Consider the following 26,744-nt stretch of genomic DNA (forward strand, 5'->3'; position numbering starts at 1 on the left):
TTCATCACTGGGATCGCATATTTTTGGATTATTACCATTTGGATTATTATTGTCAATGAACAGGACTTGCGTGCATGATGGATACCTTCGGTTAATGATGATGATTGACCCGCAAACAGTGTTCCCAGACGAAGACAGTCCAAGGCAGTTACTGCATTTTGGTTTGATCTGATGATGGCAAATGCTGAGATGTTTGATGATTGACGATGTGTTACCACTCTTAAGCTGTGTTCACACCGAGATATTTATTTTTCGCTCTGTCGCTCAAGTCAACCCTTTGGAATCGCTCTGTCGCTCTGTTTAAATCGCTCATCAACAGGCACACGAAATGACGGACATGCGGGGGATATAACGTTACGCAATGTCATGCTGTTTGTCCACTACGAGCCACCATCATTGTTTACAAGCTAAGCCTATCAGCGTGCTCCTAATGCGAGCTGCATACCGGTAGTACAGACTTCACTTCATGTCAGCTGTCAGCCTGTCAATGAGCTGTCAATGCGGTTTGTTGCAACACAATAAACCAGCGGTTTGTTCCAAGCCAGAGTGATCCTTGACTCGCTCTCACACGGGAGCCAATCAGCGTTGAACAGCGAGCGACTGATGCCAGTGTAATTTCGCTCGAGTTGGGATATTTCATCTCGGGCGACGAGCGTATTTTCTCCCTATCGCTCTGTCTCTGCCGCTCGGACGCCCAGCGATTATTCTCCCAGGCGAATATACGCTCAATCGCTCGTTTGCATTGACTTTGTATGTAAACTCGACGCCAGCGACAAACTTTAATTGGTCGGTGTGAACGCACCTTTACAAGCCATCACCTTGTGACATAGCTATATGGCGTTTCACTTCAGGTTTATCTTTGACTTTTGTGAAGTGTAGCAACCAAATGAATGAGCAAATCAGAAATGAAGTGAATCTCATCACGCGTAACGCACGCGATTCAGTCCTTAAACAAAATAAAAGTTTGATCAGACAATCGATGTGTGTGCAGTGTGCACTCAGGTCTGTATGGGCTTGAGTGACAGAGCGCTTGAGAGCGGACTGGGTACAGGAGAGAGGGAGGAAGAGGACGCTCACATCTCTTCACTGTGACGGTGCGTTGCTCAGAGTTTAGTGAAGCATTTACGTGATAGTTTAGGCTAACGGATCAGATCGGATTCTACTTCTTTTCCGCTCAGATCCTGTGATTTTGGCCGGATCGGCACCGATACTGAGTGTTGGATCGGACCATCCCTATTTTTTCCCCTATGAAAGTAGAGGCTCTCTTCTTTCTTTTGGGAGATTCCGTCTTTACGTAGCCATACGAACCAAGCACAATTTCGCTCGTGATACTTGTACCATGAAGTGACAATAAAGGACTGTAACTGTAACTGTAAGTAATATAAGAAAATATTCGGTGGGTCTTGGAGGATAACTGAAAATGCTCAGAAACCCTGGCGGTGGCTGGTGACTTAATTTGAAACTCTGGCGGCGAATGAGTTAAAAGGTCTTCAATTAGAATCAGGGAAATTAAGTTCTTAAATTGTTTCTTAAATTTGCTGTAAGTATTACCGTACATTTGCAGATTGTGTTTTTAAGGCTGATGGAAAAGTGTCACGTACTGTCTCTATTTGATTACCGTGCTTTGAAAAACTCAATAGGCTTCTGTCCAGCAACAAAGAAAGTTAGCGACACAGGCGCATAGGCAGAGCATGCAACGTGGGTTTGTTTCATGTTTGTTTGGTGAAAGAACTGTCATGGTGGAAGGCAGCGCTCTGGAGATTTCCCAGCCCAAGGGGACTAAAGTCTGAAGTGTGGTCGTATTTTGGTTTTTATGAGTGCTCAGGGAAACTTGATCGAAGGTGTCACTGTGTCTGCAGAAATAAATTTGCTATGTGCGGGAGTCATCGTCGCACTTTGTAGCCAATGCAAGTGATGCAAGTGCTATGCAAGTGATGCAAGTGTTAGGCGGCGTTCACACACAACGTGCTCATTTGAGCTGCCAGCATCTTTCTGCAATTCATTCTCCATGTAAGGACGTGCTAATCGTGTGTTCCTTTATTGCAAAATCCGTTTTGTTAGCGTTCCATTTGCAGAAAACTTGAGCTGGGAAATTCACTGTTCACTGGTCAGATCCAGTCGCTAGCCATTGTTGGCAATAACAGTTGATAACAAACACTGCAGCCTCATGTCCACACAGATAGAAGTAGGCAGTGCTGTGTGTACAGCTGATTTAATGAGACACCAACAAGACAGAAGTGCTAAATAGCATTTACTACGATTATAACTACTGTTGTTGAGCGGGGCAGCCATCTTGGATTTTTGAGGTCGGGGCTGCTGAGGCTCCTACGACTTTGGAATGGGAAATACCAGCTCTGGTGACGTCACCGTCCCAGCTCATGACCTTTGAACCGTAATATTACCAGTTCCCAGTTATAAAGGAATGCACGATAAGCGCGTGCTCCTCTTTCAAGGGACGCACAGCGCTCTGGGCGTTTTAACACATTAAGTGCCAGAGACGACCTAACTCGTCTTACATAATCCAGCGCTTAAGTGCCAAGGACGAGCTAACTCGTCTTACATAAACATTTTTTTTTTTTTGACGGTGGTACATCAATCAACAACTTTTACATCTTCGAGATCACTATTGGAGCAAGATAATGTGTATAATCTATTTTACCGACCCACTAAGTGTTGACAGTGCTCCCCCAGACGACCGAAATCAAAGAAAAAACTGCCGCGGGACCAAGCCGTTCAAGGAAATGCCGTGGCGATTTCACAGTAATCCATTCAAGACTTGTCTTGCCTGAGAGCGGCCGCGCACCGGCAGCAGCACACAGAGAGCGGAGAGCGATTTGCAAAATAGATCATAGGTGAAACACACTTTGAAACACCTCAGAAAGGCCAGAATCAACATCTGCCCATCGCCCACGCATTCCCCGGCCCATCTTGACTCGCACAAGGAGCGTCTGCACGCAGGCAAGCAGGCAGGCAGGCACACAGGCAGGCAGCAGCAAAAGCGCTTCTGACACGCCCGCTGTACAGCCAGGAGGACACAAGACACACGGAGGGAGGAGTTTGAATGAGAGGGGTGTTTCCTGTTGTTATGGAGGAAATTACTGTTCAAAACTATTGTTTAGAATGTCTGACGGTCTTACTGATGCCAAAAATGAATGGTTAAAGTGACTGTTTCACAAAAAGCCATTTATCTCTGAATAAATTTCCAGACGCTGAAACCATGCTGTACTCAACGGCTAATATCTACATAACTACTAACTCTGCAAACTAACTCTTTTAGACAGAGAAAGCACACATTCTATTAGTTATTTTTAGATGATTGGTGTTCATGAATTCTTAACAGAAAAGAATCCTCGTCTGTTTCTAAAATGAGCCAGAATCGTCAAAAACACCCCTGGCACAACTTACCTACAGGAATGAAAACATGGCTGGCATTCAATGTGTTAAGCTGAAAAAGTTGAACATTTGGAGGAAAAGTGCGCTGCTCGTCTTTTCACATCTCCTACCTCTTCTTCATGTTTACAGTGTGCACAATCAACAACATCAAACAGACGAAACCAGCCGTCCGCCTGATTGTTGTGTCCTGAACTGTACTGCACGCGACTGCAGGGGGAAACCAAACGAAGCACAAAAAACCGCTCCGTGCGCTGTTTTGTGTGCAATGAAAGCGCTCTCGACATGATTTCCAAAGGGTTAGGGTTAGTGAACACCGCCTTAGGCGTATGTCCCGCCGCGACTCTGCTGCAGATGCTGCTCGCTAGTTATGTTTAGTTAAGGCTGGGCGATAAAACGATAGCAATATATATCACAATAGAGACGTCGTCAATCAATACAATAAAAAGATGGTTAGATAGGAAGTTCGATAGAGCGCTTCCCTCTGCTCCGTGGCTCATACAGCCTTGTTACTACAAGTGTCACGGAAACAGCCAATCATTTAACAGACAAACTCCGAGTGCACGCGCCCCCGCTCATAAACAGCCAATCATCCCTTGACAATGGGCAGTGCTAGGGACGCGAACAGCATGTTTGGTCTCACCCCTCACCCGGCACCACACTGGAACAACATCGAAGGAGCGGAGGAGATGAGTGGGAGAAGATGTGGAGGAATTAATTGTCAATAAAAGGGACGCCGAAAGCAGAACACTGTTGTCTGTAAAACGTTACAAAGAATTTGATGGGAGTGAGTTTCAATTCATGTTAATTAGGGGTGGGACAAAATATCGATACTCACGGTATCGCGATATTTCCACTTGCGATACGTTATCGATACACTGGCACCAAGTATCGATATGTTTATTTAATTTTTTTTTTTTTTTTTTTTTTTTTTTTTTTTTTTTAAATAAACAGGCTAAAATATTATGCTGTGTGTGGTAGTTCAAACATGGTTTCAAGTTGACGTTTATTTATGTTTGTAGTTGAAACAAAAACATAAATACTGTAGGCTACATGAATGGAAATGTTTGATCATTAATATCTACTTTTAGAAATTATATAGGTAGGTAGGTTATATAGGTTTTCTTGTTTTAATAATAATAATAAAAAGACTTAATGTGTAACTTTTCCTCCGTGGTATCAAAAATGTTATGAGTGAGTGAGTGAACTCTGAGAGAGTTCATGTCAATTCTGCTAATAAATACATAATACCTGCTTCTTGCCTTTTAGGGGTATTTTTTTCTCTTCAGTTACACAGGTATCGTGATGTATCGTCTTCCAATATATCGATTATCGCAGTATCGCTGTATCGTGATAATATCGTTATCGAGGGCCAAGTATCGTGACGATATCGTATCGTGAGCTACTCAGCGATTCCCACCCCTAATGTTAATGTGGATTGACAACGTGTTAACATGTGTTCCGTAACGTTACAAGCCCACATTAGTCTTGTGCGACCGGGACGTTAAAGGAGAATTTCGTTTTCTTTTCAACCTGGACCCTATTTTCCACACTGTATGTATCTAAGGGACTCATCGTGACATATTTTTTTCAAATTGGTCGAGTACTCACCGAGATAGCCTTGTTTACAGCTCGAGCAATGTGCTCAAACAACTACACAGTGTAACTACACAGGGCAATCCTGCACCGCATCGTCAATACACGTTCGCTAATAAAACTGCTTGGTTTGCCGCTGGGAGACTCAAACTGTCATTATAGTGTCTGGCAACATGGAAACGACTCTATACATGAGTATTATTCTCTGGGGTTTACTGTTGGACAGAGAAAAAGTGCGTATGAATGAAGAGGCGAGGGGAGAGAGAGAGAAAGGAGCACAGCACAGCGCTGTTGACGAGAGTAGAAATCCTCCGTGTTGACTAGGGATGTTCATTTTGAACAATTTCCATAATCGAAAATCGGGAAAAATTAACGATCAATTATCGATTATCGATAGCATAATAATATATATATATATATATATATTTTTAGGGGTGCACCGATCGATCGGCACGCAATCTGTATCGGCCGATTTTGACCTCAAATATGTGATCTGCTGATTGCAGATATTACTTTATTGTCGCCGATTGCATAGCCGATCATGCTGCACGTGAGAAACATTAGGCAGCCCATTTTCATGTCTTCAATGTCTATCGTTTAACTTTCATATTGTGCTCTAACGTTTATATCATTGTGTTGCAAAGCACACGCTTTGCTTTCATCAGTGTACTCACCTCCACACACCACACCAGACTGTCAACACACCCCTTGCATCTTTGAATCACACAAATCAGCTGGTGATTAGAGCAGACTCAGCAGAGAGGTTACCTCCAGTCCTCCCGCCTACCGAGGCATTTGCATGCTGTTAAGTCCGTGTTTGATCCATATTTGCGTGTATCCTCATAACGTTAATAGCTCCGGTTAGCTTTAGCCGCTTTAGCTTAATCGATAAAATAGTTTCCTTGGGTCGAAGTTATTTTTCTTGTGTAACAGGGCAATCCCGGAAAATGGAGTATTTTTGTTGAGTGAACTGAACTGCATTGAACTGGTAACATGGAAATCCCGAAGTGGAATGATTTTTGTTCTTTTATAAACTGAACTGAGGGAACTGGACTGAACTACTAGCCATTTAGTTCAACACAGTCTTGTGCTCCAATTATCTCACACACAAAAAAATCATGTTGGCGGTTTCCTTTAGCCTACACAGTATAAAATATTGATGTAGAAAAAAAAGAAAATGTGCTGCACTTTCAATTTGATGCATGAAATGTAGGCCTATATGTCAAATGGAAACTGTTAGACTGCTATAGCTGCTTACAAAATAAATAAATATATATATATATATATATATATATATCGGTGATCGGTCGATGATCGGTTGGGCAGATATTTCTCATAGGTGATCGGCAATCGGTGATCGGTGGCAAAAAACGTGATCTGTGCACCCCTAATATTTTTTTTTACTCTGGTCTGGTAATAACGTTGCGCGTTCTTGGCCAGCTATAATGGCGATGCCGCTGTGTAGTAAGAATATCAGACACTAGCGCTGTGGCCAGGTAAACAAACATGTTACATGTCAGGTTACATGATGTAAGGCAATCGGCGTCTTCCAGCTTAGCTGACAGCACAAGAGTCAAATCAACAGGCCTGAGCCAGACCGCTGGGTGCGTTTGTTTGTGTCCCCGGCGCATGCCGGTGTGAATTCCCCATGTTTAAAAGTTTTGTTGGCACAAAGGCCCGTGCCCAGCCAGAAAACTAGAGACTATATGAAGCTCCACCTCACGTTAGTCGGCTGTGCAATGGAGTGGGGCGAGGAGGAACGAATTCCACCCAAACCTAGTCTGCAAAAAAAAAAATATATATATATATTTTTAATAATAACAATAATCGATCCAAATTCCACATGATTGATTAAATTCCTTAACGATCAATTATCTTTTTTCGAATTGATCAACATCCCTAGTGTTGACACAGCGCAAGCTTCCCTGCTCCTCTCGCTCTCTCTCTCTCTCCTCGCCTGTTCACGCCCATTTTGTCTGTCCGGAGAATTCATGTATAGAGTCATTTCCATGTTGCTAGACACTATTGACAGTTTGAGCCTTCCCCAAGCAGTTTTATTAGCGAACGTGTATTGACGATGCGGTGCGGGATTGCCCTGTGTAGTTACACTGTGTAGTTGTTTGAGCACATTGCTCGAGCTGTAAACAAGGCTATCTTGGTGGGTTCTCGACCAATTTGAAAAAAATATGTCCCTTAGACACATACAGTGTGGAAAATAGGGTCCAGGTTGAAAAAAAAACGAAATTCTCCTTTAACGACACGTTACACACCAATTTGACAAATGCGGACGTCTGCAATAATACTTTGTGGAATGCGGGGCAGCTCATTCACTGAATCACCATTAACGTTAAACAACCCTGAAATAGTAGGCTACATGTTACCAAACGTTTTTTGTTTGAGAAGGCTGTCAATGCTTTAGGCAACGCTAGGCTATGTCATCAAAATAAAACGTCACCATGTCTGTGAATTACTGCTTGCACTCAGTGTGTATGTGTGACAGTGTTAGCATTACAATTATTACCTGTGTGCTTTGAAAGTAAGGTGGTTCAAAATAAAGTGGTTAAATGCAAACTTTTCCTTCTCATGTTTTTTTTATTAATAAAAACGGGTCATTAAAAATGATCAATAGATTAGATTATTTAAAGCCCCATTCAGCAACTTTTCCAAGTTTTGCTATTGGAGAAACTGCGGCCTCTGCGTGCAATAGTATCGATAACGATATCGCCGTTCAAAGTCAACAAAATACAGCGCCAGAAAGCTCTATGTACATGTTGTGACATCGGGTACTCACCACGTGATGAAAATTTAATAATCCATAGTTCCGTGAAACATCATTTTCGTAGCAAATCCGAATCGAGTTACTTCCTGGTTTCCAGGAACACAACGCTGCCGCTGTAGAGCGCATGCGCGCATCTTGCCTCGGGACGCTGGCAGCAAACTGCTTAGTCCCAGGGCTGGCCAATGGAGGGCGGTGTGGGATAAATAAAGGCGAGAGTCTCCCTATTACAAGTCAATCTACCATGTCCTAAAAAGATCTTATATTACAGTAAAAAATGTCAAAAAAATTACTGATTGGGGCTTTAACACGTTGACTGCCAACGACGTATTGATACGTCAAGCAGAATCCAACCGTTGACTGCCAGCGACGTATTGATACGTCAAAAAAATCGTTTTTTTTTTTTTTGACGGTGGGGCGTTGATCAATCCCTTTTACGTCTCCTATACAATTATTGGAGGTATTGAATGTGTATAATCTATTTTACCGACCCACTAAGTGTTGACAGTGCTCCCCCAGACGAGCGAAATCAAAGAAAAAACTGCCGCGGGAGCAAGCCATTCAAGGAAATGGCGAGGCGATTTTACAGTAATCCAGACTTGTCTTGCCCGAGAGCGGCCGCGCAGGCAGCGGCACACAGAGAGCGGAGAGCGATTTGCAAAATAGATTATAGGTGAAACACACTTTGAAACACCTCAGAAAGGCCAGAATCAACATCTGCCCATCGCCCACGCATTCCCCGGCCCATCTTGACTCGCACAAGGAGCGTCCGCACGCAGGCAAGCAGGCAGGCAGGCACGCAGGCAGGCAGGCAGGCAGCAGCAACGCGCTTCTGACACGCCCGCTGTAGAGCCAGGAGGAAGGAGGAGAAGACACACGGAGGGAGGAGTTTGAATGAGAGGGGTGTTTCCTGCTGTTATGGAGGAAATTACTGTTCAAAACTATTGTTTAGAATGTCTGACGGTCTTACTGATGCCAAAAATGAATGGTTAAAGTGACTGTTCTATCGAATTTCACAAAAAGCCATTTATCTCTGAATAAATTTCCAGACGCTGAAACCATGCTGTACTCAACGGCTAATATCTACATAACTACTAACTCTACAAACTAACTCTTTTAGACAGAGAAAGCACACATTCTATTAGTACTTTTCTGAACTTTGTGTTCACAAAGTCCAACCAGAAAATTATGCTCGGCTCTTGTAAAATGAGCCAGAATCCTCAAAAAAAGGCCTGGCAGAAGCTACCTACAGTAAAAAAAAAACGGCTGGCAGTCAATGTGTTAATAATAATCGATATCGACTGATATAAAATATTTCATATCAATATACTTTTTAGCTATATCGCCCAGCCCTATGTTTAGTCATATAAAATATTAATATTAAACGCGTGTCCAAAATGCACCAAATCACATCCTTATGTGTATGTGTAGGTACCTACACATACACATAAGGATGTAAGGTAGAAAGTAAGAATACAAAAATTAATCAATTAGACGTGAGTGTATCAGTAGTAGCCTACTTTTTGAACATTTCAGCACATTTGAACAATACCATGATAATAATACTGATAACGTGATAATTTTGGTCACTATACCCGATATATGAAAATTTCATAGTTCCATCTCCAATTATGTCTTCGATTTTGGCTGTGGTAATATCATAAGTGTTGTCTTCTCCTGGTTTAAAGGCTGCATTCCTGTAAAGTGATGTCATTTTCTGAACAGACTGTCATTAGTCATTATATTATCCATTACTGATGACTATACAACTGACTATACAACTACTTACAACTGAACATTTAGCCCAGTTTGGAGAAAATACTGAGATATATATCATGTATATCGCCATTCAGCTTAAAAATACGAAGATATGATTTTTTTTTTGTCCATATCACCCAGCCCTATTTTTATGCCTCCGCCGGCGATAGCCAGGCCGGAGGCATTATGGATCCGGGTTGTCCGTCCGTACGATGTTTGTTAACGCGATATCTGAGGAACGCCTGGACGGAATTTAATCAAATTTGCCTCAAACATCGACTTAGACTCAAGGATGATTTGATTAGATTTTGGTGGTCAAAGGTCAAAGTTCAAGGTCACTGTGACCTCTCGAACGCCATTTTCAAGCTTGTTAACGCGATATCTCAGGAATACCTTGACGGAATTTAATCAAACTTGTCTCAAACATCGACTTGGACTCAAGGATGAACTGATTTCATTTTGGTGGTCAAAGGTCAAGGTCACTGTGACCTCTCAAACGCCATTTTCCAGCTTGTTAACGCGATATCTCATGAATACCTTGACGGAATTTCATCAAATTTGCCTCAAACATCTACTTAGACTCAAGGATGAACTGATTACATTTTGGTGGTCAAAAGTCAAAGGTCAAGGTCACTGTCACCTCTCGAACGCCATTTTCAAGCTTGTTAACGTGATATCTCAGGAATGCCTTGACGGAATTTAATCAAACTTGTCTCAAACATCGACTTGGACTCAAGGATGAACTGATTAAATTTTGCTGGTCAAAGGTCAAAGGTCATGGTCACTGTGACCTCTCAAACGCCATTTTCCAGCTTGTTAACGCGATATCTCACAAATGCCTTGGCGGACTTTCATCAAATTTGCCTCAAACATCGCCTTAGACTCAAGGATGATCTGATTAGACTTTGGTGGTCAAAGGTCAAGGTGAGCTCTCGAACGCCATTTTCAAGCTTGGTAACGCGATATCTCAGGAATGCCTTGACGGAATTTAATCAAACTTGTCTCAAACACCGACTTGGACTCAAGGATGAACTGATTACATTTTGGTGGTCAAAGTTCAAGGTCACTGTGACCTCTCACACACCCAATTTCCAAGCTCTGTAACGCAACATCACAGGAGCGCCTTGACGGAATCTCTTCCAATTTGCCTCAAATGGCGATTTGGACCCCAGAATGAACTAATGGCGGAGGCATAAGTCCGCCTTGCGGTCGTTCTAGTTATAAAATAAATTGCTTCGACATTTTTTGGGTCCATATTAACACATTGAATGCCAGCCATGTTTTCATTCCTGTAGGTAAGTTGTGCCAGGGGTGTTTTTGACGATTCTGGCTCATTTTAGCAACAGCCGAGGATTCTTTTCTGTTAAGAATTCATGAACACCAATCATCTAAAAATAACTAATAGAATGTGTGCTTTCTCTGTCTAAAAGAGTTAGTTTGCAGAGTTAGTAGTTATGTAGATATTAGCCGTTGAGTACAGCATGGTTTCAGCGTCTGGAAATTTATTCAGAGATAAATGGCTTTTTGTGAAACAGTCACTTTAACCATTCATTTTTGGCATCAGTAAGACCGTCAGACATTCTAAACAATAGTTTTGAACAGTAATTTCCTCCATAACAACAGGAAACACCCCTCTCATTCAAACTCCTCCCTCCGTGTGTCTTCTCCTCCTTCCTCCTGGCTGTACAGCGGGCGTGTCAGAAGCGCTTTTGCTGCTGCCTGCCTGTGTGCCTGCCTGCCTGCTTGCCTGCGTGCGGACGCTCCTTGTGCGAGTCAAGATGGGCCGGGGAATGCGTGGGCGATGGGCAGATGTTGATTATGGCCTTTCTGAGGTGTTTCAAAGTGTGTTTCACCTATGATCTATTTTGCAAATCGCTCTCCGCTCTCTGTGTGCTGCTGCCGGTGCGCGGCCGCTCTCAGGCAAGACAAGTGGATTACTGTAAAATCGCCACGGCATTTCCTTGAACGGCTTGGTCCCGCGGCAGTTTTTTCTTTGATTTCGGTCGTCTGGGGGAGCACTGTCAACACTTAGTGGGTCGGTAAAATAGATTATACACATTATCTTGCTCCAATAGTGATCTCGAAGATGTAAAAGTTGTTGATTGATGTCCCAGCGTCAAAAAAAAAAAAATGTTTATGTAAGACGAGTAAACTCGGCTCTGGCACTTAAGCGTTGGATTATGTAAGACGAATTATTTCGGCTATGGCACTTAAGGTGTTAACACGTTCACTGCCATTGACGAGTTATCTCGGCTTACAGAATCCAACGGTTCACTGCCAAAGACGAGTTATCTCGGCTTAAATTTTTTTTTTTTTTTTTGACGGTGGGACGTGGATCAACGCTCCCCACGTCTCCTATAAAAATATTGGAGTCAGCGAACGTGTACAACCCATTCCACGGACCCACTAAGTGGCGACAGTGCTCTCCACACTAGGAAAAGCAGAGCCAAAACTGTAGGGTAACGCGCGAGGAAACCATTCTCTACTGTAAAATGGATTGGCGAAAACGCTTTCACTTTCGCGCATTATCGCGCTGGGAGCTGGCGGTGGGGGATTCCAAAAATAGACTGGGTGGAAAACACACTTTGAAACACGCAGCATAAAGCCTAGAATCGCACAAAGCTTCATCAAAGCTCTCAAACCCAAGAAACAAGTGAGCCCTATCCACACTCGCTGCCAGGGAGGGAGGCTGCTCAAACTCGCAGCAGCAGCAGCAGAACACTCGCTTGTGACAAAAGCTGCTGAAAGCCACCAGACACGCCCACGGAGGGAGGAGTTTGAAGGAGAGGGCGTTCAGAACTATATTGTTTAGATGTCTGATCTCTCACTGATGCCAAAAATAAATGGTTAAAGTGACTGTTCTGCCTGTTTGATTGAATTTCACAAAACTGCGATTATCTCAGCTTTCACTCTCAGACGCTGAAACCATGCTGTACTCAACGGCTAATATCTACATAACTACCGTACTAACTCTACAAACTAACTCTTTTAGACAGAGAAAGCACACATTCTATTAGTACTTTTGTGAAGTTTGTGTTCACAAAGTCCAAGCAGAAAATAATCCTCGGCTCTTGTAAAATGAGCCAGAATCCTCCAAAAAACCCTCTGGCAGAACCTACCTACAGTAAAAAAAAAAGGCTGGCAGTGAATGTGTTAATGATATTTGTTGAGGTCTTAAAAAGGTCTTAAAAAGCATTAAAATTTGACTTTGGTGCAAGAACCCTGATATTGAAAAGGTCTTAAAAAAGGTCTTCAAAGGTATTGAATTTAACCTCAGGATTCCTCCATACCCTGTAGGGGTGGGCTGTATCATTATGAATATATCAGGGATGCAAACTAGTCACTTTTAGGTGACGGTCATCTTTTTTATCCCAAAATAGGGCACTCAAGTTGATGATTTCTGAGTGGTTTTGTGTATGTGTCACCTTTTTCACTCTGCATGAGTTTGCATCCCTAATATATTTTACTATTCATATCATAAAAAAATAATATTGTGATATCGTGATAATGGCAATATTCTGTTGATTCTATCATAACGGTAGGAGTACAACAAACATGGCTGAAAGCGGCTCCATGGGGTTAATTCCAAAAAGGGGAGTGGCTTCAGTAGTGTGGGAGTGGTTTGCTTACAAAAGAGCATGTAGAACAAACCACGGTAATATTTGAAGGAATATTTGAGTGCAAATTGTTAGGTTTATGCTGAAATAAAACTATAACACTTATTTTGTTGCAATTGTATGTTCTTGAAATTAATAACAGAATATCTAAATATTTTGGCATATCGTCAAGAATACTGTTATCACAGAAATACCCTGAAATATCGTGATATTATTTTAGGGCCATATCGTCCTATACTGAATACTGAAAACTTAACGTCTTTCATTTTCTTCCCTTTTCTTCTTCCCTTGCTCGATCCATCCTTTCCTTTTGTACCCTATATCACTCACCATCCTCCTCATGCTTGCTCACTCTCTTTGCATGTCTCCTTGCTTCCCTCTCCCCCCTCTCCCTGCACACCTTTCCCATCTTCCTCTCTCAGATGGGTATGATGGGGACGCCTGGAGGCCCCTATGGAGGTCCGTATGCAGGGCAAGGGAACCAGGGTCTGGGAGGCGCAGGGCTGGGCCCTCAGCTCCAGAACAAAGGGCCCATGTCCAACAGCCTGGCCCAGTTCAACGTGGACAAGAAGAACCAGCCCATGCAAGGAATGGCTGCAATGGTAGGAAACAAAATACAACTGCCAACTGTGTGACTGCGAGTTACTTGTGAGATGTGAGAACGTGGTTAGTGCTTGAGAGAGTTAGCAGTTTATTTTATATTTTTTCAACCTATTCCCTCTCGTTTCTCCTCTTCCTTCCCAAATCACCTCCCACGTTCCCAATATCTCACCTCTGTATACTTCACCTTCCCAGGCTTCCCAGCAGTCACAGCCAGGTGTGGGTGGCTCCTCCGGTCCTGCTGTGGGAGGTGCTGCAGGGATGGTCTCCAACACCCAGGGAGGCCTGGTGGGCCCCGGCTCCCAGGCCTCTGCGGCGGCCGGTGCGCCCCCTACGGCCGACCCCGAGAAGCGCAAGCTAATCCAGCAGCAGCTGGTGCTCCTGCTGCACGCGCACAAGTGCCAGCGGCGGGAGCAGGCGAACGGGGAAGTCCGGCCGTGCAACCTACCCCACTGCCGCACCATGAAGAACGTCCTCAACCACATGACTCACTGCCAGGCCGGCAAGTCCTGTCAGGGTGAGTAGAAGGCATGCTAGATGCTCACATACTCTGCAGGGATGGGACCATTTATTGAAATTCAGTATTTCGCAATACAAAAAAAAGTGTCATGGGACAGAAAAATTGATTGTGATATTGGCAAGAATTTTTTTTTTAGTTATCACAAATGAAACGGCTTGACCATCAATCAAGCTGCCCATCCAGTGCAAATACCGTAAAACAATTAATAGCCCGGCCGTTTATTTACCAAAATATGTAGCCAGACCCCGCTTCAATTTGGGCCCTGCGTCAATTTGGGCCCTGCATTTAATTCATTTGCACAAAATTCTTGCTCAGCAAAGATTGGAAATAGTATCAAATTGTTTATTTAAACCAGTATGAATAGTATTTGGATTAGGGATGGGCATCGAATTTCGAATTTTCTAATAATCGTTGTTATTACCAAGGTCGACTTTTATTATTGAAAGTCGAAATTCGATTTTTTTTTTTTTTTTTTGTGAGTGAAATGTTGCATTGTCTCCCCTGATTCTAAGTATAGTCGAATCGCTTGGTTTGAGCAAGTAAAACAATTTTTATAAGCATTTTAAGCAAGGTTTATGGAAAAATGAATGGCGGATGAAATCCCATGAAGAGGGAGATGGGGTGACTTTGGCACCCCTTTGGCACTCAGACCTGAGCCTAGAGAGCCCTTTTCCCACATGCGCTTTGTACCGCAAAATGACCGCAACGTGGTCTAATGCCTGCATGTGGGAAAGGCGCCGTGCCGGTATAAGCGCTAGGGATGGGCATCGAAGTTCGAATTTTCGAATAATCGTTGTTATTATCAAGGTCGACTTTTATTATTGAAATTCGAAATTCGAAAAAAAAAAAAATTTTTTTTTTTTTTTTTTTAGTGAAATGTTGCATTGTCTCCCCTGATTCTAAGTATAGTCAAATCGCTTGGTTTGAGCAAGTAAAACAATTTTTATAAGCATTTTAAGCAAGGTTTATGGAAAAATGAATGGTGGATGAAATCCCATGAAGAGGGAGAGGGGGTGACTTTGGCACCCCTTTGGCACTCAGACCTGAGCCTACTAAATATTTAATGAACCACTCATGATTGTCAAAACTGTTTTTTATTTTCGAAAATGTCAATGTCATGTAACATGTTCTTTAAAAAAAAAAAAAAAAAAAAAACATTTTTTATTTTTTTTACATTTTTATTTTTATTTTCGAAATTCGAATTAAATTCGAATTTGGCCAGCGAAAATTCGAATAGTGTTTTTGCTAGAAATGCCCATCCCTAATAAGCGCGACCCCGTCGTCGCGGCCATTTCACCAGTTTTGAGCCAGTCAGAAGAGCGGTATGCTGCGATAGTCAGACAGGTGAGAAAGGGGTCCAGTCATTTTCTGCTATCAGTGCACACAGTAGACAGTCCAACACCAAATACACAGCTGATTGTTCGATATTCCCCTGATGTTGCGTACCACCAAAGCACTATTGCCAGTCGCAAACGCGCTTCCAGTGGTTTTCGGCACCGGGTGATCTTGCGTGTTAGTGCGGGTCGGACCAGACTCAGCACGTAGTCGAACGTACACCGGGACATGCGAAAATGACGCTTCCATTCCACGTCGTCAAAATTGTTCAGAGCATCTTCCCAAAATAAATTCCCTCCTGGTCTCTCTCGCTTCCAGACGGCTCTAGTCTCACGCAGCAGCGCAGAGGTACATAACACTGTCATGATCTGTCCCCGGTTTAGTCTATCGTCATATTCTGCACGATGTTGAGCGGAGAAGACTGCGAACATGAATCTGTTTCTGTTCGCACGTATATCCCTTTCCATTTTCGCCTTAATTTGTCTGCGTCGCTGTCTACGTTTGAGGAAAAAGCGCGTCAGCAATATTATCAAAAGAGTGGACGCCGGCTCCATGTTTGTTTGTTGTTTTTTTCTGACTGGCCTCAGTGGCCTGCAGCGCAGACCCCAGGCCACTCTCCCCCGCACCCCGCCCCACCCCACCCCACCCCACCCCCCAGCATACCGGCTATTTGACTTAAGATTCCCACATGCGAACGCTGAGGTGTGAAGGGAAATTCAGGGAAATGTCCGATATTGACTTACAGGTAATTTTCCGGTACGCATGTGGGAAAAGGGCTCTAAATATTTAATGAACCACTCATGATTGTCAAAACTGTTTTTTATTTTCAAAAATGTCAATGTCATGTAACATGTTCTTTACTTCAGTGGTGCAATGCTTGTTTGAGCTAAAAATCCACAGCAGAAGCTTTTTCTATTAATTAATAAAGTCTTAGACTTAGAATCAGGGGAGACAATGCAACATTTCACTCACCCATTTTTAATTTTTTTTACATTTTTATTTTTATTTTCGAATTTCGATTAAAAGTCGACTTTGGCCAGCGAATTTCGAATAGTGTTTTTGCTAGAAATGCCCATCCCTAATTTGGATAAAAAATAACAGTATAGAGATCTGGTTTGACCGTGCCACTTCCTATTTAAGTAATGTTAGCCTACCGTTCACATTCAGTTGTTTGTGTTTCATTGGAAAGCAGCAGTTTGATTAGCTAGTGAGTAACGGTAGCTAAGATAGCTCACAGTTACGGTAGTTTGACTGACTGACTCAACAGTGGAGTTAGCTTGCCTTGCAACACGGGGCATCCAAATTAGCCAGGCAAAATTTTAAGTTACCGACTTAGAAATAGAAACTGGTTAAACAACATGAAACACACACTAAGTTGTCGGAAAGAAGTAGTTTGTGACATCTAGTATGGATTAGCATTAGGGTTGGGTGATCTTCCAACCGGCCACTTTGATCCTGAGATCATAAAGTCCTCTCCTCCTGCCCATGTTTTAGTCCTTAATTATAATTAATCCCAAAAGTCTGCATCTTCCATGAAAACTAGAATAAAACTAGATTGTTTTATTGTCCCTGTTTACAAACACCTTGATGCGTACATTTCCCTCCCCCCTTGTTACAACACCAAAGTAGGGGAGACCAGGGACAGTTGTAGCAAGGGACACGTGTGTGTGTGTGTGTGTGTGTGTGTGTGTGTGTGTGTGTGTGAGAGAGAGAGAGAGAGAAGGCTTAAAAAGAAGCAGCATTAGTGCATTACTGAGTCTATGTTCTGGGCTATATAGCCTTTCATTTCAGGAATAAATATTGTTCCACAGATTGAACATGATGTTTAGATGGCTGGGTTAAGCAAAGTGCATTGGTAAATTTTATTAGCAGCTTAGTTCTATAAGCAAGGGAAAAAGATCGGACGGATTGATATCGGTATCGGCAGATACTCAAGATTGTGGTATCGGATATGGAAAAAGTGGTATCGTGACATCCCTAATTAAAATAGGCTCAAATTAAAGTTCCACATATCTCCTTCTATTAAAAACCCTAAATTAATATTTGTATGATGTGTAGGTTATAGCCTACTGTATGTTATGCGGTGGAACGAAACAATGTTACGTGATTCACAATTGATGATTGATTGTGTGCCTCGGGTCAGTCAGCAGCTCTCAACAGGTGGAGACTACCGCACCTGCATACTGACATCTAGAGACGAAAGAGAGCCATGACAATCTAACCTTCAAACTCACTTTTAGAATGGACAATAGGCTCGACTCAAGCTCAGCTGGGGACATTTGCTTAACTTTAAACTGGTGGGAGAAAGGCTAAGAATAGGCTATTATTGTTATTTACCTGTACCATTCCTTCATCTATACCGGCGTGGAGCCGATACGGCGGTGGAAATGAGGCATACGTACCAGTTGTTAAGGTACCGGTACCATAGTGGTACCGGGTTTCAGTACCCACCCCTAACCCCATATAATGTATTGAATTGTATTGTGAGATAATTATATCGTCCAATCCCTAATAAAACATCTTGTTGGTTGAACAGCTCTTGTGGTATCCAGGCGATTCTACTTAATCTTTGTCTTCCCTTCATCGATCTTTCTTTCTTTTGTTCTTTCGTTCTTTCTTGTTTTTTTCTTCCCTCCCTTTTTCCTCACTCCCCCAATCTTCATGTCTGCCCTCCCTCTCTCATCCCCAGTTGCTCACTGTGCATCGTCCAGGCAGATCATCTCTCATTGGAAGAACTGCACGCGACACGACTGTCCTGTCTGCCTGCCGCTGAAGAACGCTGGGGACAAGAGGAACCCGCAGTGTGAGTGTCTGTATCCGACCATGCAACACTATACTAAGGCTGGCTTTACATGGTGGAACTTTCACACAAATTTAATTGGTTGAAACTTAGGTGAAACTAAGTTGCCTGGTGTAAAGCCCTCTGCAACACACTTGAAACCTGTCTGAAACTCAGCATTGCAGGAATCGTGCATATTTTTGGCAATTCCTGCAGATTTTGAATTTAGAATGCAGGGCCGCTCCTATGTTAAGCCGATGGTTGCTGAATACACAGGGTTCTGCCAAGGTGCTTGAAAGTGCTTGGATTTTGAGAAAAAAAATTAATGCCCTGGAATACCTTGAAAATAGCCCCTTTTTTAAACAAGGTGCCCTAAAAGTCCTTGAATTTCACATAAACCACATAACGCTGTCTCGTCAGTGACGTCACGTCTTATATTTTGACCAAAGTTGGTATTAAAAAGACAAAAGGCACTTACTGAGGTATGAGCATCTATTCAAAGTCAAAGCAATCTTTAGACAAATATTTTCCCGTCCCATTCACAAGATTGATCGTAGAATTAACTTGTTAACACATTGAGTGCCACAGCGCTTCAGTAAAATTGTCTGGAGCCTGTGCCAGATTCACTTCCATTCAGTTGAAAACAGCTATAGAATTTTTTCTATTATGGCTATATTAACGGGGCTGGACTTTAATGAAACATTGAACACTCCTGCTTCTTCCAAAGAAGAAATTTTGTTTCTAGACAGTTCCATTATGAAATGACAGCCTCTCAAAAAAGTGCACTTTCAAGGGTTTTCTGTCGTTTTTTTTTACTTTCCAAGATATAGTCCCTTTTATGAATACCTTTTGCACTCTAATTTCGAGCACATTCACTGACTCTGGCTGGTGTTTTCTGATGTGGTGGCGTGTGGTGTGGTTTCTGTGCAGCCTGTGTGCCACACACCCCTCTCCCCCCCCCCCCCCCCCTCTCCACCTCTGAGCTGCGGGCTCCTCCCCACACGCACAGAGTTTGTTTTATCGACTCCGTTTTTGCCCCGGACAGATCCCAGCGCCCATCAAGGAAATGATGCGCGCTGGCAAACGCGACTGAACGAAAAGGCTTGGCCGTTCGGCTTCGGATGCTGGCTTTCTAGGAAATTGTGTGGAGATAGATAGAAGCATAAGAGCTCAGTTGTGAGCGCGGATGCAGCCGAGCCCACTCTCCGCTGTAGAGACAGAGCAATATATACGGCTCTGGCAGAAAGCATGCATCGGTTTCCACTTTCATCACGGCTTTCTCCGCTGTCTCCTGTACAAAGTAAAGGATCTGAGGTGGGTGGAGCAGCTCCTGTGACGATGTTTAAGGTGGCGCCGTGTGATCCCTTGAAGGGATTCATGCTCACTGGCTAGGTACGACCTTAAACAGCAGAATTATGGAATAATATGAATTATGATTTTAGGACGTCCACAGACGTCCTTGGCACTCCTCGTTACTTTTTTTTAGGACGTCCACAGACGTCCTTGGCACTCAATGTGTTAAAGACAAAATGTAATATAATGCAAACTTGATGCCCCTTTTGGGCCAAATCTATATTTGAAAATCAATTATTTGATTTGCGTGAAGTCCTTGAAAATGAAAAAAATTATGTCTATGCTCCAGGCAGCAGCGGTGTAGTGTTAGCAATCCCCGCTCAGCAAACAAACCGCTTGTTGTAACCAAACATCCCCGCATTCAAAGCACTTCATACTTCCAGAGCTAGCGTAATCCATATAAAAACCCCTCATGCTTTACCCAAAATAAAACGTCCAGGGTTTGTGTCCAAAAACAACCTGCTAACAGCAACAAGTTTAGTATCACGATACTCTATACGATACTGATACGATACTCGATACTAGAGCCCGACCGATACTCGATTTTTGAGGCCGATACCGATATTAGGGAGTACAATAATTCCGATATTGATATATCGGCTGATATCCTTATAATATATATTATTTACCCATTATATTACAGATTTTTTTTGCAATGATCCCTCAAGTATCAAACACTTGACAAAGATATGACTTGACATGACTTGTGATATGTAATGTAGGCAGGCTACTTTATAGTTTAACAATAAACGTTATTGTCCAAAATGACATCAATGCAATGAAACAGTAAACTTCACTGGGAATTTAATCATGATAAATTACTAGAAATAGAAAAACACAAATAGAACAAATCTAAAATATAACTTGAGTTAAGAAAAAAGATCAAATATACCGGTACACAACATGCTCTCTATAACTTCAAAAATACAAAGAAAAAAAATGTCTGCGATATCGACCAACATATCGGCCGATACCGATATATCAATATCAGCCGATAATATCGGTGGACCGATATATCTGTCGGGCTCTACTCGATACAGATACGATACTCGATACCTAATGGATAAGAAACAGAATGTCCACAAGGTTGATCACATTCACAAATTCAAGGTTTAGTAACACCCTTAACAGTCACTGTGGGATTGAAGGACACCTTTTGAAATGTGCCTCTCTGGTGTTAGAAGACCACCATATTAACTGAATGTTTCTGTGTTAGAGAAATAACTAACTGAATGTTTCTGTGTTAGAACAACGCCATAATGTAGGCCAGTGGTTCCCAAATGGTGTGCCTAGGCACACTGGTGTGCCTTAGGACAAGTCCAGGTGTGCCTTGGGATTTTGCATTATTGCAATTGCAAATATAGCCTAAAACTAAACAAAAAGTGGGTGTGTTGCTGCTTTGATGTACGGTAGTAACTTTGCAAAGTTTCAAATTAATTCCTAGAGTAATATATTTTGTCAAATTTTATTTGACATTAGTAAATAAAAAAACATTTAGAGTGATAAGACTAATAGAGGCTATTTTGCTTAGGCTATATAGGTGTGCCTTGAGATTTTGTCGTGCCCTTTGGTGTGCCTTGGGCAGAAAAAGTTTGGAAACCACTGATGTAGGCTATCTATGTATCTCTTAATACAATATTTCTCTTTACACTCTTTACAAATTATATAGCCATGTACATTGCACTCTTCACAACATCCTGTTATATCAGTCAATGTTTGAGACAGGTCCTTTGCCTGTCTCATTGAAAATAGAAACACAATAGAAAAGTAGGACCTGCAGCACTGGCACAGCACACTATAGGCTATGTAAGATGGCTCAGACTAAAAAGTTAGTAGTGTGTCTGTCCAGTAACACACGATAACATAGTAAGGGTAACCCAGGTTATTTATTTTGTTGTGACACATTACAGATGTCACTCAAAGGCCACACTCGCATGCTTTACCGACGGCTCCTGAACTTGTCATGTGCAGGAGGCTGACTGGAGAGGATGCAACTGCGATAGTGTTTGTCTGCTCTCAACTCTGTTAATCTCACTTTAATCTTCATCACAGCGGCTCATTACCCGCTGTACACAACGTGCACTAGTTCTGCACAAGCACTCGCGGGTCTCTCCTCCTTTTACTGACTCTCTCACTAATCTCACCGCTGTTTACATGCTTTTCAGATCGGCTAGCTAACACGCTAGTTACTAGCTTAGCTGTTAGCCACTTAGCTTAGCTCTCTCCTACTCTGTAAGATGTTAATGTTTATGTTCGTTACGCATAGCATTCATGTACCGGTATATTTGCTGGAGGGGGAGAAGTCTCCCGCTAGTGTTGATGTCCAGTGTGATTGCAGACACTGGGAAATGTGTGTTTATTTGTTGCGTCGCGTGTAGCGATAATTAGACGAGGAATCCCGGAACTTCATTTTAAAAGCACAGCAACGACCAGTTAAAGTGATGGTACCGAACTTTGGAAACTTCCAATACCGAACCGTTAATAAAAAAGTATCGAAAAAGTATTGAAATTTAAATACCGTGCAACCCTAACCCCACTTCAAACAAACTGAACTATCCTTTTAATGTTACAATAAGGGGTTTATTTTGAAAGCCCTAAAGCAGAAGACCTGCTTTTTCCATTCTGGCTGACTTGATGCTCGTACACTAAATGTTGATGCCAATATCTATCTGAGGTTTCAGAACCAAACTCCATAGTTCCGGGAGAGAGGAAAGCCAATTCACATGGCTTTGTTTCAAGACGGCGGCAATGATCGTCTGCAATCTTTTTGATTCAATTTCCCGGAGCAGCTAAACAAAATAAAAATAAAAACACATTCAAAATGATAAATTGACTATGAACATTATTTAATTTTAATCTGCGTGAGTTGAACTTTCAGCTAGCTCTTGTGAAGTGTGAACTTGCACAACAGCAGAGCTATGATCAACCAAACACACGTTTCCAAACTTTTTTCATGAGTTTATATTCTAAGTGGGTGGACTCAATGGGAATCAAACCCCTAACCTTTGCATTGCATTGTTTGTGAACTATAGAGTGTACTAGCTGAGTAAGCATTAGCATGTAATTTGACTTAGTTTTATATAAATAGTCAAGTTACTAGTAGGGATGGGCGCGAGTACTCGGGTACTCGAGCACTCGTTCATAACGTCAGTATTCGAGTAACGTTTCTGCTGTTCGGGTACTCGCCCCACTCCCCACCTCTTTAAAAATGGTAGAAGATCTACGCACGCATCGTCATGTGGATCTGGCAGCAACTGCACGGCCGGGCGTCAAGTCAGCCAGAATGTACAAGTACGTCATCCGCTTTGTTGCTTTCAAAATAAAATGCTTATTGTAACCTTATTTATTTTGAGTAATGCGTTACAGCCACAGTTTCACGCCATATAACATCACAACGAGTATTTTGATACAAGGATGCTGCTTCATTCATTGAAATGCCTTTTCTCCTCCAACGTGCATCAATAAGCTATTTACTTTTGTTTAAGTAACATTATTTTGAAAGTTTTAACCGGAAGTTTTCCAGCTCTTCCCGAAAATGGTGGCTGGAGATATTCTCCCGAATGAGAAGCACGCTTCTTCATAGCGCACGCCCGATAAAACTCATTCAAAACGTTGCACTAGTTTACTGACTACACTGTCGTTTCCCATAACGTTAGTCACAAGAAATGTGGAGAAAGAATCACTTTTTGGGAGACAATCGCCTCATGGTGATCACTATTCAGCAACAATGGACATGTATTGGAAATCAAATGCCTTCGCTTGTTTCACAACTTGTCTGCTCCAAAGCGCTAATCCAACCATCGGAGATATTGTCTAAAGGTAGGCTTTAGATGTTAGCTTTGCGTCACCTAATATCACAGTCAGTCCCTCTCCTGACAAAAATGCTCCAGGCAGCGCTTTTTCCATGCAAAAATGCAAACGTTATGTGTGAACAGCCCGATACACAGCAGATTACCCCTGCTCAGTCATTACCATAGTAATCACACAGCCCGCGCCCCCCCGCGCGAGTACTCGAGCACTCGTTCATAAAAGGAGAGTACTCGCGTATTTAAATAGCTTAAAATGCCCATCCCTAGTTACTAGTGTGTTCATAAACTGTAGTTATTCATGTTATTAAAAGGTCAGCTGTCTTATCACTCTCTTCTCTTTTCCTGTTCTTTCACTGCAGCTCTACTGGGCGGTGCCGCTGCGGGTCTGGGAAGCTCCCTCGGGACGGTCCCCGGTGGGCAACCAAGCGCTCCCAATCTGAACCCGCCGATTGACCCCAGCTCCATAGAAAGAGCCTACGCAGCGCTGGGCCTCACCTACCAGGGGAATCAGATCCAGGCTCAGACCACCCAGCCCAACATGCCCAACCAGGGCCTGCAGGGCCAGCCGGGCATGAGGCCTCTGAACCCCATTGGTGAGTCTGTGTGTCCGTCCATACTTCTATTCTTTCTCAATTGGAAGGATATGCTATTTCTTGTCCCTGACGACAGAGCTTAGAGCTTAGCATGTTTTCAGTGTTCGGAAAAGCCGACTCTAAAATCTAAAAACTTTCAGCCAAAGAGTGGGTCAGTCTCAGTAGTCATGTAGGAGCAGTAGGAACCGTGAAATCTCTTTAAAGGCCCCCTCCAGTCAGTTTTTCTACCTGTGTAACGGTTGGTACATGAGCGCGCGCTATATAGTCGCACGTCATCATTTGCAACAAAGAACTTACGCTGATAAGAACCAAAGGCTAATTGTTCCACTACAGCATAATGACTGCTGTGCTGTTGTAAAGAAAAGCGAACAGCTTCGCCTCTTGCCTTCATTATACTCTTTGTCTGCGCCCACAGTGGAAATACCACCAAGGAAACAGTATGCTCCCATTACTGTTTCTCTGCATCTCTGTAAAAACGTTAGTTATGAAGCCAAAATATTGCTATAATATCAACAACGGGCCAACAGATATTAAAGCTGGTGTGCTTTATGGAAAGGGCGTGACTTGAACTGGGTAACACTTATATCGAATTGATCATTCAGTGGGGTTTTGTGCCTGGCGGACACTTGGCTAGCAAACGTAGCTGCTAGCTAATGCCAGAGGCTATTTACTGTATATACTGTATTTACTGTATATCAGACTAGTGTTAATTTCGTCTACGAAAACTATGACGAAAAATGTTAGTCAACTACCGTACCTATTTTCACTGATGAAAATTAGATGTTAGCTAAAAAAAAATGAGTTTAGTAACAATGAAATCTATTGACATTTTCATCAAAAAATAAACAAAAATGTTAGAGAGGGATAAATTGGGAAGAGATCAAGGTAAACAGTTAAATCTGTTACTGTATTGCACGTTCAAACCTAAAAGAGGACTTGAAACATTTGATCATGTGACTCTAGTTCATTTGCATTTCACCTCAGACAAGACAGGGCACTTCTTTCAAGTCTGAAATGTATCTAGATTTGCAAGAAATATGAACATTTCACCTTTTTGCCAACTAGGGCGCTGTTACAGTAGATCACTAGTTTGACTAAGTGTACATTAGGGGAGTGTTGGTATTAAAGGTGTTGGTATTAAAGGTTTTTAATTCTAATAGGCTCACACTATGCTGTTGTGTTTCTGACTTGGATTGTGGTGATTTTCATTCATCAAAACATTCAAAATCCTTACTACCAACACTCCACTACTGTACTGTACTGTACAGTGAGTCAACCTAGTGATGTCCTCAAGCATCTTCCTAGCAAGTCTAGGTAAATTTGAGACTTGAAAACAGTCTCCTGTCTTGTCTGAAGTGAAATGCAAATGAACTAGAGTCATGTGATCAAATGTTTCATGCCTCTTTAACACCATTCCATAATAACAGATTAATAGATCTTTCCAATGAGTTTGGAAATTCAATTGGATATTTCCTTGACTAAGATGAGACTATGTTAAAAAATACATACTACCGCATGCGCTGGGACGCGTCATCAGTGATGTTAACTGGGGTCGTAAGGTGTTTCGGGTCTGTCGAACATCATACACCCTCGCCCAGTAGATCCAGCCGAGGCCGATTAAGACCCCGACTCGCATCCCAGAAGCAGCCGCTCACGGATCAGCCCTCCTACTCTGTCTGCAACGTTGCCCGCGGAAGGGCCGATCACGCCCAGACTAAAATGCTCAGACCTTTAGTCGACTAAAACTTGACAAAATAAAAACAGGATGAGGTTGACTAAATATGATCAAAACTAACAAGGACATTTGACACAGGACTAAGACTGACTAAATAAAAAAATGGATGACAAAATTAACACTACGTCTGACGTAGTGGCACCACAAGTCTGCCACAGTCGTCAATTCTGCGTTTTGACTGTGTTATCCGACAATGACATGAGGTTGATAGGCTGCACTGCCTTCTCTCCCATCTCCCAAAATCACCCCCACCATCTCTCTTATGGCGGGATGAATTAAGTTCTCCCCGATAGTGTGCGGTTTCCCCGCCTTGGCCCTGAGTTGGGAGAGCCGATAGGATGCCTCCACTGCCTATGTGTTGGCTGCCCATGCATGTTGACTCAGTTATGCTCTTCTTGCTCTGAATCAGAGCAAGAAGAATGTAACTGAGTCAACATGTCTGAATATCAGACTCTGAGTTCTCAAAAAAAACACAAGTGGCTTGGTGACATATTGTCCACACTTTGTCTCGAGATGACGGCGCAGTTTACATGGCTCTTGATTGTTTTCCAAATGATTTTGCGGCCCACTTGCAATACCTCTGTGGACCACCAGAGGGCTGTGGCCCACAGGTTGGGAATCGCTGCTCTAGGTGAACTGCTTTATTATCAGCAGGGGTATTGGAGGAGTGCAATCATATCATCATGGGTTTCCCTGTCCTCTCCATGTGCAGGAGCGAATGCTATGGGAGTGAATGGAGGAGTGGGAGTGTCGCCTCAGAGCCAACAAGCCTCCCTGCTGCAGGACACCATGATGCACCTCAATGTGAACAGCCAGAGGTGAGGAGCAAACACACACAACATACTGTAACATACTGTAACATACGTCCCCTTAGTGGATGCTT

At 42.7% G+C, this 26,744-nt stretch overlaps 1 protein-coding gene across 2 annotated transcripts in view; it reads left to right on the forward strand.

Moving 5' to 3' along the window:
• The window catches only part of LOC310775981 (histone acetyltransferase p300-like), a 97,489-nt gene that overhangs the window by 3,429 nt on the left and 67,316 nt on the right, over positions 1 to 26,744 (forward strand). The window contains exons 2-6 of one of the 2 annotated variants that reach the window (XM_083636108.1): positions 13,560 to 13,739; positions 13,933 to 14,254; positions 18,282 to 18,401; positions 23,893 to 24,126; positions 26,574 to 26,679. In XM_083636108.1, the coding sequence (XP_083492234.1) occupies positions 13,560 to 13,739; positions 13,933 to 14,254; positions 18,282 to 18,401; positions 23,893 to 24,126; positions 26,574 to 26,679 (962 nt within the window). The remainder of the gene's footprint in view (positions 1 to 13,559; positions 13,740 to 13,932; positions 14,255 to 18,281; positions 18,402 to 23,892; positions 24,127 to 26,573; positions 26,680 to 26,744) is intronic. The other variant, XM_083636109.1, reaches the window with a different exon arrangement.

Source organism: Poromitra crassiceps (genome assembly GCF_964638095.1).
Source record: "Poromitra crassiceps genome assembly, chromosome: 4".
In the NCBI taxonomy this organism is placed as follows: domain Eukaryota; kingdom Metazoa; phylum Chordata; class Actinopteri; order Beryciformes; family Melamphaidae; genus Poromitra; species Poromitra crassiceps.